The sequence below is a fragment of the Dromaius novaehollandiae genome, chromosome 5, assembly GCF_036370855.1.
Source record: "Dromaius novaehollandiae isolate bDroNov1 chromosome 5, bDroNov1.hap1, whole genome shotgun sequence".
Taxonomy (NCBI): domain Eukaryota; kingdom Metazoa; phylum Chordata; class Aves; order Casuariiformes; family Dromaiidae; genus Dromaius; species Dromaius novaehollandiae.
This window is the reverse complement of record NC_088102.1, coordinates 6,499,664-6,513,728: the sequence shown is the minus strand read 5'-3', so window position 1 is coordinate 6,513,728 and position 14,065 is coordinate 6,499,664. Positions and strand designations below refer to the sequence as shown.

Sequence of the window (14,065 nt, the reverse complement as noted above, 5' to 3'; positions counted from 1 at the left end):
TAGTGCAAGTCTCCTCACAACTGCAAAGGTGAACAGCTTATGCAATAGCAGTTCTCCCAAGTCAGCAGGTATATCCTGCTCTTTATCTATATGCAGCACACGCACTTCCAAAATATTTCTTACCCCAGGACTTTAACTATTCCAGTTTATAACAGTCTCACCTAATTCTGCAAAGAAAAACATTAAAAAATTTGTTATTCCCTTGTTCTAACTACTGAACAAAGCAGAGTTGTCTCTTCAGGTGAGTATCAATGCTGTATCTGTGCATGATTAAGACAGTTCTGCAAGGAGACTTGAAGACGGCCTGTCTCCCATTCTCTGCCGGCTGAACTTCGCCATCCATGAAAGGCCTCCTGAGGTTCCAGCCGAGATTAACAGCCGAGTTCCCAGCCATGACTGTCACAAGAAACCGACCAAGAGCTTATTTAACAGGGATTGTTAACACAAAAAAGGTTTTGTAAAAGCAAAACAAAACAAAACACCTCGGGGAGGATTTGGGTTTCCTTTGTGCACTGTGCTTCAAAGTAATCGAAACAGATCTGCCACATGTGAAAATGGGTATTTTTCCTTGCTCCGGACTAGCTGTCACCCCTTGCTCACTGACATGAGAATATGCCTATAATAAAATCCATTATATTCAAAAGCAACTTCTAAACACTATTTAAATATGTAGATGAAAAAAAATAAATTCTGTGTTACCTCTGTCTTCCATAAACTTATAAAGCTGTTGGAGGAAATTGTCCCTCTCTTCAGGATCAAGCTCTTCCTCAGGCTGTGAAAACAAATGGAGTCACAATGAAAACAACATATGCAAAGTAACAGTTTATTTGTACAAAAGCGTCAGAGCAAAATCTAAACGCAAACCACTTCCCATTTGGCCCTTCACCCCGTATAATGGTGAAGTATCCAGAAAACAAAAATCTATCCAACAGTGGAATCAAGAGATCAAGCAAGTTTAGATACAGCAGTTAAGACAGCCTTGGCTGCCCTCCCAAGGATTATACCCTCCCAAACTGAGTATCTCAAGAGGAGAAAAAGAAAATGCAGGTCAGGGAAAAATCAGAATCCATGAGAGAAAACACAAGCAAGATCCTCAAAATGAAAATACTGCTATACTTTATATAGAGTTCTAATACAGAAAATTTCTGTTATTTACAGGGCTGAAGCAGTCACCGGAAATCTAGGGTTTATTTTGACTAATCCCCCTCACCCCCTCCCCAGCTACAGCTAAGGTTGCAAAATGGTTCTTTCTCCAGGCATTCTTATTTTTGATGCTCAAGACATAATTCCTTTAGTGATTAAGGTCTGATGCTTGCTTTCAGCACATATTCACAAAGAGTTTAGAGTCACTTGCATAATTCCTTGAACATACATTTTCCCCGTATTTTTTATCTTCATACAGATAAACACCGTTGAACTTTACGTTAAGCAGTCCACAATGGGAAATAAAGCTCGTGTTCTATTCAAGTGGAAACCATGAAAAGAAAGTAAATGTGTGTGGGGGAGCAGGGAAATCACTTCTGCATACACTTAATGGCATTCTGAGATTCTAGCACAGACCAAAAAAATCCTTTCCCTGCAACACTTTACACATGCCACATTCTTCCTGCCAGCCTGGCAATCACAGGGATTGCTGGTAAGGCAGTTTGCACAAGAGAGACCGCAGCTGTCTTGCAGGGAAGACATACAGTACGTGTCAAAAATCTTACCATTACATTATTAAAAGTAACAGAAGACAAATCATGAGCAGTTCCAGAAGGCAGCAAGAACAACCGTTTCAGTTTTGGTTTTCTCTGCGTTCTGTACGCTCTGAGCTGCAAGGCAGGAAGATAGCCAAGGGAAACGTAAATGTGTACGCTGCTGCCTTGTTAACAAAAAAGCAATTGGCCGAGCATCAGTGTGAATTTCGACCCTGCCTGTTTCAAGGAATCATGCGCTTCAAAGCCCACCAGGGACCATCTAAAGATTACCACAATCAGGCACAGACAGTCTCTCTTTCTTATCTTCCAATTTTTCCATGGAAAATAATCTGAGGAAGTTAAATGAATAATCACGACACTGTACAGCATCAAAATTACCATTACTCATGCTACATATTATATGGACCATGTAAAGAGAAACAGTTATCTGTGGAATCATTGTGTTCTTCCAGGCTAGCAAATGAATTATTGCTATAGAAACCACAGCTTTTTTCTTTCCTAACAGTCTAGATTGTGAACCCACTTCACAGTTGAGACATTTCTAACATCTACTGTAATGTTTACCAATTAAAGGCACTGCAAATGAAGCTATGCAAGCTAAACCTATCTAAAAAAAACAGTAAAAAAAAAAAACAGAAATATTTCTTAATAGTTGAATTCAAATCATTTCTTTTTATGTGGGTAACGCCAATGCAGAACTGTTGGTTAGAATAGCAGAAATGTAGGTTAGAAATAACACTGCTACAAACAGAATGTTAACCACTTCACGGATATCAAATACTTCCATCTGAAGAAAAGCAAAAGGAAAGATGAAAAGCTTTTATATGTTTACAGAACTGGGGTAGCAAATCTGACTGCAATATTCAGTCACTCAGGTTATACATCCTGAATACGGTACCTACTTCTCTCTTTGATGGTATACAAGCTAGGAGCTGGCACCCCTGGCAGGGAGAGTCTGAATCATGCCTGATACTCGATGCCAGAACAGACGCTAACTGCTTCTGAGAGGTGACATGAACACGGCTCTGAATGACTACCACTAAGGCATGAATTCGTGCATCAGCTATCTCAAACTCTTTTCCTGCTGAGCAAAAGGAGAAACATTAACCCTTCATATGGTTATTACTGTAACATTAAGACACATGGATTATTAGAAGAGGTCATCTGTTTGTTTCATCTAGAGCTTCATCAAGGTTATCTATTTGCAATTGGACACAATGAGTTCCCAGGAATGTCTACTATTCTGATGTAGAGCTGGGTTTTGCTGCAACTGTATCAACTACCTTCCAAGTATTAGCATCCTTAAAAACTGCAGGTAAGCAGCGAAGAAAACATCTCAGAAACACTGTTACCACAACCTGCCACCACTGCGGAGAGCAGCAGTTTTGTCAGCGGGTGACTGGAGGGCTGAACCGCCCAGGATGCCTGTCTAGCACTGGGAAATTCTGCCGCTCCCCAAACTCACTTCTCCTGTCCAGGCATTCCCACAGGAGAGTTTGAAATCCATTTTAAATTGGCCACAACTGAGTTCATAGTGACAATTCTTCAAGATCTGTTTTCTTAAGGGAGCCCTATCTCCTCATTTCACTCTTTTCCTATGGAGGAGTTGCAATAAGGGGAGAGCGCATGGCCAAAGATACATCCGAGCAAGAGGCACAACAATCTGAAATTTTTAAGTGGCAGGAGTTCAAAATAGAGGCTGTTTTGTTGTTTAACCAATAGCCATAACTAACTGCAACATGAGAATATTTCTGTTTGTTTGTTCAAGGGTGAAGGGCTGAGTTTCATATTGAAATAAATCTCCAGAACACCCTTTTTTGCTTATAATTCAAAAGCTGAAGTTTTAGGGGTTTGATATTTTCTCTCCTCTCTGACTAGCTGGTCATATTAAATCAGGAAATACTGTGGACAGCAAAAATTAAAGCAGCAATGAACAGGGCATCTCTGTATAAGGGGCATACTCCTTTCCCAATTCAATTTCTTTTTATATTCCAAGTAATACTAAGAGTACTTTCACTTATTGCATAAAATTTATTTTTCTTTTGAGGATCACCAGCACCAAAGCAAAAGAACCCACCATAAAACCCAGAGGAACTTGCAGAAAACTTTTAACTGGCTTTACTTCATATGGTGAAGCCCTTTATTCAACTGGAGTTCTGCCTCTATCTTTAGCACTACTATGATTTTAAACAAGAATGGAGCTCTGTTATCCCGACTCATTTACGCTACAGAAAGTGGTTAAAGCTCCTGTGGATCCTAACCTGCACAGCTGAGCAGGAGCACAGAGGAATAAACAGTTTATTTTACAAAACAAAGAATGAATTTTTGCTTACAGGCATCTACATCATGCCCTCAATCAATACTAAACTGAGGTACCAGGGACAGATCTTTCTTTTATGTTATTAATAGACTGACAATATCATAAACTCTTACCTGAAATAAATACAGTCTAAAAGAGAGAAGTGTGTACAGCATCTGGAGTTCAGAAGAGAGTATGACGAAGACAAGGTGTTAGAGCTATAGTTACTGTATTTTGTTGCTTCAGAATACTTAAATACATTTCTGTCACTTGCTTGTTTGCTTTTTGACGCTGCATTTGAATACTAATTAAGGAAATGAAAAGAATTAAACTGATTACAACAACTTAACAGCTTGACACCATGTGGAGAGACCTTAAAATGTTCATTTCCACCACCAAGAACCAAAAATCTAACCAACCTCAACAGAGACTCACTGTAGAGCCGTGCTTCAGTTTGTAACCTCTCTGCCTGTCTTTGAAGAATATTTTGAAAACGCCTGTCAGCACAAAATTGTGAGCAAGAAATTCTTTATAAAAACATTTGTGCACGGTGTGATGCAGGCCATGCTTTGCAGTAGCCAAAACTCCCACAAATGCACGCATGCATGAAAAGGATGATTAACTAATGAATGCTTAGCTATTTTTACAGCTATTTAACCGTTTTGGTTTTACATACCTAAGTAAACCATTTATTTCTGAATACTATGGCTCCATTAACTTTGAAATTACAATATTCCCATATTTAATTTTTAGAGCCAGCTTTTTGTATGTTATCTTAAAATATGTGCACATTTCAACAGAAATGAATGATTCAGGTAATACTTTATCTGGTCTCTCTAAGTCACTTACAAAAAGAGTACCTGGGCAACAAGAATTATTTTTAAGCAAAAATTCAATATTTAAATTACTAGATAACTACTGATCACCTGCAGGAATCCCAGGCCTCCTAAAAAACATCATGGACCTCATATACTCATTTTTCTTTTATGAACTTAGTGCTCATGAAATACATGATAATGACTATCATGAGGACTGAAATCCTTTCTCATTCTTGGAATAAGTACATTAGAGAAGACTTCTTACATTTTCCCTGATCAGCAATATAAAGCAATTCTGACATATGTTTTTTCATGCTGTTGTTGACATCAGAATCTTAAAAAATGAATCTGCACTACTACATATACTACACATACATGTTCCAGGTGACATTCAAAATGAAGAATATAAGAAAATTCCTATAAACACACACATTGGAGGTGCTACAGCTCTTTCTTCGATGGCATGAGAGGAGTGGAGATAAGCTGGCTAGAATTTTTTTTCTGAAGCTGTTATGCATGTTTGATTAAGAAAAAAAGTAAAAGAACAAGAAACTGCAATTAACTGGGAAGGATAAGTTGGAAAGGTCTTTCAAATGTGGCATTATAATCAATTCTATAGATCAGACAGAAATGCCTTTTTCCTGTGCTTGACCAAGCTGATGTTATAAAAAAGGTACAATGTTGAAACTTGCAAAATTTAAACGATACAGAACAAATTTCTTATTTTCATTCTGATATGACGTGAATACACCTATTAAGAATACGTACTGAAAATACATTTCAAATAACTGTATGTTGAAATCTTGATTCTTTCTGAATCAGAATGCCCTGAAGGGAGATGGAGACAAACTGAATGTTGCCTGCATGATCCCCCGTAAAACATGGAGGATATTCGACTATTTTATCTTGAGCAACAAAAAGGAATGATTTCTTCCTCGACAGACCAACTTAAGTACAAGCAAATGCAGTAGTATTTACAATCTGTTTTTTAATAAAAAAATCAGATAATATTCCAAAAGCTTGTATTTCTATGTGGAGAGAGTAGAGTTTGGATTTTCTTTTTCCTTTAACTGCAATGTATTCTTTCACTCTCTATTGCTTCCTCAAGACACCGTTAATTCTCTTATTCTGACATGTTGAAAATTGGTTAAAAAGCAAAAACGATATCCAGATTCTTATCTGGATTCAAGAAAATTGAGTGATTCCTCATGCTTTCATTCGATAACAGATTTTTTTTATAGTACCTCCTGTTTTTCCCCCTCCTCTTGCTGTGATACAAGCAAATAATCTGTTCTGTTATTAAAACCTCATATTGTGAATCAAAAGTAATCTTGAGTTGCATCATATATTGCAATTATTGCCAAAAATCCAACAATTTGAACATGCTGAGTAACTCAATGTAACACAACCCTTGTTAAAGCTGGTGACAACCTTTTCCACATTTTCCTCCTTCATAGTCAACTCGAGACCACACAAGACAGTTACCACCAGCGAGAAGGATAAGCATCTCACCACCACCATGTTGGTTCTCATTCCTTAGCATAGAAAAGACATCAAAGAACAACCACATAAAGCCTGGAAACCTTGCTGTACCAGCGCTAACATACTTTTCGTATTTCACAAAAGGCAGCACAATTAGAAAGGCAGTCTCTGTCAAAGCAAAGTTACAGGTTTTAATACAGCTACTGGAAAAATCGTAGGATCTGTTATCACCAAGTACGGTAGGCCTCTCTGCTCCATTTCATTATAAAAGATCCTACTACAGAAAAATAGGAACCTTCCCTTTCCCAGAATCAGAGATTTAGACTCTTCTGATGGACTTCATGCTCTCATTAATATACTATGTAGGTCTAGGTCCATTTAATTAATTAGTGAAGGCCCATCATGGCTGGTCAGTGGCCAGGCCTTGACTGCAAAGCTACCGTGCATTTCAAAAGCTGGATGGGGGGAGGGAAGGGATGCAAGAAAGAAAGAAAGAACAAAATTACATTTAAATCTCCCTTCCCATCTCCAGTAACATAACAACTTGCAGCTCTAAAACAAAAGCTCCATAGAAAATATTCTGAGAGAAGATGGACGGAGGCTATTTTGACCTTCACTAACAGAGGAGAAACTACAAAATGTAAATGCAAAATTTGAGTAATTCAACGTTTGTCGTAAAATAAAGGCAAAACAATATTCTTCACTCACTGATTCTCTCTGCAACTCATATTACTGACCTTCTACAGAAAAAAAAATATATATATATATAAAAAAAATTGTCTAAATCCTTTTTACCTGCGATATCTAGCTTGGCCCACAATTCAAACAGATTATATACTGTAACACTAGAACCAGGAATTTGATTTAATGGGCCAGAATGACAGTTCTGCTCTGACATTATCTAAAAAGATTAGTATCTGTGCTCTGCTACATAGGTTCAGCATGAAGATGCTCACTTGTCACCTGGAAATAATGGATTCTGCAGTTTTTCCTACCAACACATCTACCTGTCTGCAATCCTTTGCTTCGCTACTCCACACTCAGATTATTCCTTAAAAATAACCCCATTTCTTTTACAGGAATGTTGTGGGTATTTTTTTTTGCATTTCTTGTTTAAACACAAAGCTCCCCCCTCCCCCTTCTTTGTTTGAAACACACAGCACTTTTCTGCAAAAGCCATGAAAAATGATATTAAAAAATGGTATTAGGAAACCAGTAAAACAATCCTTGATTTTTAGTGACTGATGTTCTGCAATTTTAACCAGCGTTAAAGCAAACAGACCAATACAGACTGCAACAGTTCACACCCTGCAAAATGTGGCCTATTCAGTCCTTTTCACTGCGAACAGAGGAAAAAACCCAAAGGATTTTACATTCTATGCACATGCATCCTTACATTTATCTCCTCATACCATCATTTTCACACAGACACATAGACTCCATTTTGCAGAACTCTGTTACTAAGGCATAAAATTATTACCTAAAAATAGATTCTTATTGTCTTTTTTACGTGGAAACATCTACCCTGGTAGCATGCTCCACCAGACCGTTCACACACCAGAAACCTAAAAATCTCTACCTCAAATCCACATCCGTACTACAAATAACAATATCACACATGAAAATACAAAATCCTTACCTATGAGCTGCATTCTTTCAAATGTAAAATGGTTTTATTTCCTTTCTACCTAATCTGCCCAGTGCCCGGACATATTTCAGCCTGACTTGCAAATATTTGCTTTCTTTCTCTCTCACTGCACGGCATCCGCAGTTATACGGCATTACTTACATTCTCTTCCATATAAAAATCAGACATTACATGAAAGGAAAAGAAAGAGACAGCCCATTTCAAAGCATCTGGCAAGCCTCCCCTGGCAGGCTGCCAAGCCTCTGCTAAATCTTCCTCTCTTCGGGAGCATGCTCACTCGAAACCAACAGTGTGTTGCTGTGGCAACACTGTAGGCAGCCTCCAAGTATGAACAGCCATTCTGTTTTCAGTGTGACAAAACCACATACTACAGGGGAAGTGAAAGGGAAACGATATTTGACCTTCCTTAGAAGACAAACTTCACTTTATTTTTCTATATAAAGCAGCAAATGGTTCCAAGCATATTGTAAAAATCGCCACCGCCACCACCAACAAAAAGCAAATAAATCCCGCAGCCAAACAGCAGCAACAAAAGCACCCCTCCCCCTTATTTGTGGATTTAAATATAGGTAATAGGGGGAAAAAAAAAAGGAAATTCTGTAAATTTGTTTCTGAGGACATCAAGACATGTTACCTCCCACTGTAGAAAAGGAGTCACTCAAAATATTTTACTATGTTTAGTGCAGAAAAACATTTTACCACGAATCTCAAGCCAGTATTAAACAGAGCGCCCATTTCGGACCATATCTAATCTCCAGTGATAGTGTTCAAGAAAAACCTGTGACTCACTTTCAAAGGTAAGTGCCGTACTGCTTTTAAACAGTCTTGGGCAGCAAATCGCTTTAACAGGCTCTGTGCATTGGCTCCCACTTTCTTTCGCTCAGCCTAGTATTTTGGTTTTAGCAGTTCAATTTATCAAACTTTTTTATCAAATTAGATATAACTTTTTATCACATCTTTTTATCAGTTCGTCTTTTTATCAAACTACTGTTTTCAGAAACAAGTTACTTTTATTTAACACTGGATTATTACAATTGGGCTGAGCATCACATTTTTGGGTCATATGCTCTCCACAGTTCTTTCTCTTGGACCCAGATTCTTTCCATCACTCCTTTCTGCCTCGAATTCTTAATTTCGGAGATTGGTCTGCAATTTCTGCATTTCCTGCATAATAGCAGGCTACCTGCCATTGCATGCAAATCCCATTACAGAAGGCTGGTAGCAAAGGCAAGATGAACAGGTCTGAAAACTCATTAAAGCGAGTAAGCGAAGCCTGAGAGTGAAACTTTGGCAAGTGGAACATCTTTAGGCATACAAGTTATTCAGTTATCTTTGAAGCATGACTGAAATTGCCCACTTACCACTACTTCTTCAGTTTTTTCTTCTCCTTTTTCTTCCTCTTCATCAGTTTCTGCAGCAGCTCCATCTTCCTCATCACTGCTAGATGATTCCAGAATTTCACTCAGGTCCATTTTCCAGTTACGAGGAACACCTTTTGTGTTGAAGAACGTGCTTGCTTCCTGTAACCCTACAGAAGAAAGTGCCCTGTTTTTATCTTATCCAACACATCTACAATTAGAAAGCATTTTTAATTTCTTTTGTGTTGTTGTAAATTACAATGCCAATTTAAACCAAAAATGAAATTCAGAATTAAATTAACAGAAGGTGACAAAGTGCATACTTCAGCTTTAAACAGTCTACCCACTTTACATTTCAAGTTTGTCGGATTTTAAAAATCAATTATCAGTAACTCAAGGAGCTTAGAGTTGAGATCATCCATCCCCTACACGGCATCCGTGTTATTTTCTAGGCAGATGTTTTTATGAACAGTACTAAGATCTTGACTTATGTATATGCACCATATCAAAGATAAACACCTATAATTATCCATATATATTCTGTGCAACTGTGAAGCTGCTCTGTTTCTGTATGAACGAGACAGAAATACTGTGATACAAAGCTATTTTAAAAAATAAACCATCACAGTTAGATCAAGTAACATGAATTCCTTTGTTCTCTTCGAAAGATATGCATGTCGAAAGTTTAGACTGAAAAAACAAATTAAGAACACTCTAAGGAGAAGTCACATTACTCTTTGGAACAGAGGAAAAATACACTAATGAGTAAGGGACTGAGGGGGCAGGGGAGAAGTCCCATTTGTACAATGGGAATACCTCAAATTCTTTTCCTTGAATAGGTGCTCCAAGGGGGAAGAAAAACAAACCAAGACAAACCCAGAAAACCCCAAAACACGCCCCCCAGACACAATAAAAGACTTTAATAAAGAGGAATCAAAAAAGTACCCAGAAGAGTTTTTTCCTCCAACAAGCCATTTGCAATGTTGCTGGAGAATAAAAGGTATCAGTACTCCCCTTGCTCAGTTTCTAAGGAAAACTACTAGATTCAGTCAGTTACACATACCCTTCTCTGAACTGTTTAGCCATGTATGAGCTATATGGTTAAATAGTCCAGAGAAAATTATCCATAATTGGGCAGGTATAGAGTGAGTCTTCTCCAAATATGCTTTTCCAGCTTCCAAAAATCAATGGTTGAATATTTCCTGAGCCAAGCATTGCCTCCACAGTCTCATATTTAATAGCTGCTGATGGAGTATCCTCCACAAATTTGTCTAATCTCTTTATGAAACCATTTGTACATTTGGCTCCACAAGACTCCTCTATGGCAATGAATCCCACAATCCAAATATGTGCCACATGGGAGGAAAAAAGAAAAAAAGAGGAAGGAAAAAAAGAAAGAAAAAAAAAGACCTCCCCCTTTTTTTTGATTCATCTTATTCCTTATATCTGGTCATTTTACTGGCTGTCCTGAAGCTCTTGTACTCAGAAATAGTTAATAATGACTTCCAAACACCTTCTGCTTATCATTAATGATCATATGAATCTTAATCAAAACTGTCTTAATACTCTGAGTATCATGTTTAATCCTTACTTTAAGATTTTTTCTTTTTTTAATATACATATTTTAGAGATTTCTCCTTAACCAATTTTGTGATTTGAGGCCTAACTGTGAGAAGCAGCACCAGAAGTTTAAAAAAAAATACTTACATCCAGGTGAGAATCTGGCCTTCCACAAACACACTAAAACATGGATATTGCAGTCACATCATCCATTCAGAAATCAGACTCTGTTATTAGTCTTTTATATCAAACATTAATCACAGGCTATGCACGCAGGCTTGTCTAATAATGTTTTCTCCTTGTTCTCTGGGTATTTTTCAGATAAAGACAAGTATTTTTAACTCTAGCATGTAACTGGTTTTAGGGGAGGTGAATATATATTCCATTGCATAATGACACTTCATATACTCTACCTTGAACATATTCTATTCAATTTGCATGAATTTGGAGCAAAAGAAAAGGAATAAATCAAAATCAAATGAATGAGACTTTTACTGGGTGCTATTTTAAAGACAAGGAAGTTGTATCACAAGCTGTTCTAATTCAGCACATTTTAAATTGCTTGCAAAAATCTTAGTGCTTTCACTTCAAATGAACATGGGGTCACTTATTTGCAACAGTTAAAATTATTATTACAGAAGATTTTTTTTTAAATAGCTATAATTTATTCTAGTTTACCTTTCTTAGTAGAGGACTCAGACTTTGGTAAGTTTAGAACATCTAGTTCTTTTATGTCTTTTCTCGCTACTGAGTAACTGAAATAAAAGAAAGTTCTATTATTATTTTTAAATCATAGCAAGGCAAGTACTCCACTTAGAAAAATAGTAATTGCTACATATTCAAAATGTATCATTTATTTTCCAGGTCCTTTCTAAGTATTAAAGAAACAAGGCATTTGTTATTCCAGGTCTTAATATAAAACTCAAAACCAGAACAAACTTCCAGTCTTCCTCTGAAATTCAGACACTAAAAGTACTCTTGTAATTAAGACAAGTTTGTAAAGTTTCTGTATTTTAAACGTTTGAGCTACACAAATCTACAAAGTGAAAATATTCCACATAAGCAGAAAACATTTTTTAATTGTCAATCAATTAACAGATAGTTGCCACCCAAAATAGCATGCTAGCTAAAAAGAAACAAGTCCTCTATTTTCAAACTGCATTTCTGCTAGCACAGAACAGCAATGAAGCCAAGTTCACATATCTGCACTGATACATGGTTGATTTTTATTTTTAAATTACGAAAGGGCTCTTATAGTAAAATATATTGAAGTTGCTCTGTTCTAAACTTATTCTGAACATTCAGTTACTGAATTACTACAATAGAAATGCTAACCAACCTGCAAGGAAAGCCTTACAAGTGAGTTATTATAATAAGATTTTTTTCTTCTTTCTGTTATTTCAGAAAAACTGGAGTAAAACCTCAGGAATTGGAGGCCGCCATTTTCTGAAGTTAAATCCATAATACTATGGAAAAAAAAAGTAAAACAGAGCAAGTCTGCATGTTTTTCCAGTAACATTCTACCTTCAGCATATAAAGATCCAGACCAACCTAGAATGCCGATGACACGTGTCTACATGAGGAGGCCAAAATGAATAAAGCCTTCAGCTACCTAAAATATGTTTCAGTAATCAAGTACTTGCACCCTACTCAAAATGATGGCTATTAAAACCTCAGATTGTTCACTTTGAAAGAGAGAGAGAGAGAGAGAAAGAGGGGTGACAGCTGGCCTTCAGCAAAGATGTTTTTAGTTACAATATCTTGAGACAGATGCATTAGAAGTACTTTATAAGGATGAAGAGAAATAATGAGAAACAGCTTAAAAAAAAAAAAACACACACAAAACCCAGTTTTCATGCTCTTCTGAATACATTATTCCTTAAGTAATACACCTCTCTCTCTCTGCCTCTTTTTTTTTTTTTAAAAAAAACATTTAGGACTAATACAATCCATCTTTCTTTTCCCAGAAATCTTTGTTCAGATTTCTGTAAAAATTGTAATTCAACAGTTACTTTAAGTTCACTTCTCTTTTTAAAAGAGTTGGTTAAAGACTTTTAAACTCTGCTATTAAAACAGCAATGGACATCTGGGCATTGGAGGGAATGAGTCAATCAGATAGCCAGCTACTGTAACACAAACCCATGAAGACGTAATAAATGGGACATCACAGAGGAAACTGTGAGGGACAAAAGCCAAGCTTTAGAGAACAGGAATCTCCTTAAGCTAAAGCTGCTTATTTCAAAGTTGCTGACTTTTTTTTTCCTTAAAACAAAAAGGCACGAAAAACTTTGGTAATCCAATGAAATCCATCACTACAAAGACAATGCAAGTGTGTGTGTGGGGGGGGGGAAGGAACACACAGAAGAAGAAATTAGTTGGAAGCAGACTATGAATGAAAACGGTTAAAAAATACAGAAAAATATTTAAGTTTCATTTTCTTACAGTGAAAGTAACTGTTAACCTCACATGTTTCTCAAATCATGCATGATTTCAGGCCCTCCTCTAAAGTTGTAAGCCATTTATTTGTCTTTTCCACTTAGGACAAAGGTAGAACAGTAAATGCGTACAAACAACACTCTGCAAAATTGTACCCTTTACTTATAGAAATACATGTTAACGTCTTCAGAAGGAATATCTCATTGGTTTTTCATATTTTTCCTATTTAAGCTGTTACTTACAATTTTGAATCTGCAAAGGATCGAACTAAACACTGGTCCTTCTTCACTGTGACGTCATCATTACAGCTAGGAGATACAACCTGAAGTTTCAAAGAAAACACTTTTTAAGCAAAAAAAAAGAAAAGACTGATCTTGACAGCAAAGAAAGAAAGATGGGTATCAGAAAAATTCCCATTTTTCCTGTTTCTTCTATTACAATCTCCAGTTCTGAGAAAAGAAGCAGACACTCCAATTTATATTACAAAGGCCAACAATGGCAAATTTCAAGAAGCAGTTAATCTTACGCTATTTAATCTACTTGCCATGTGTAAGCCCAAAATGTTTGCTATTTAATTTGCAAACTTAAAAACTACTCTATAGGAATGACATCATGGAATTATCTATCACACTGTGGTTTTTTTACTCCTGCTCATATGAAATCCGTACAAAGCATCCATTTAAAAAGAAAACTCACAGACCCACTCACTTTATATTAACTTCTGATCTTAGGCATTCAAACTGACAGAAAAGTAGCATTTTTCT

The 14,065-nt window shown here is 36.7% G+C and overlaps 1 protein-coding gene across 9 annotated transcripts in view; it reads right to left on the bottom strand.

The window, feature by feature from the left end:
* The window catches only part of ARID4A (AT-rich interaction domain 4A), a 52,257-nt gene that overhangs the window by 16,815 nt on the left and 21,377 nt on the right, over positions 1–14,065 (bottom strand). For 5 of the 9 annotated variants that reach the window (XM_064511901.1, XM_064511904.1, XM_064511903.1 and 2 more), the window contains exons 9-13: positions 13,544–13,623; positions 11,544–11,620; positions 11,013–11,045; positions 9,309–9,475; positions 700–772 (exon numbers count right to left, since the gene is read on the bottom strand). In XM_064511901.1, the coding sequence (XP_064367971.1) occupies positions 700–772; positions 9,309–9,475; positions 11,013–11,045; positions 11,544–11,620; positions 13,544–13,623 (430 nt within the window). The remainder of the gene's footprint in view (positions 1–699; positions 773–9,308; positions 9,476–11,012; positions 11,046–11,543; positions 11,621–13,543; positions 13,624–14,065) is intronic. The other 4 variants (XM_026100001.2, XM_026100002.2, XM_026100003.2 and 1 more) reach the window with 1 other exon arrangement.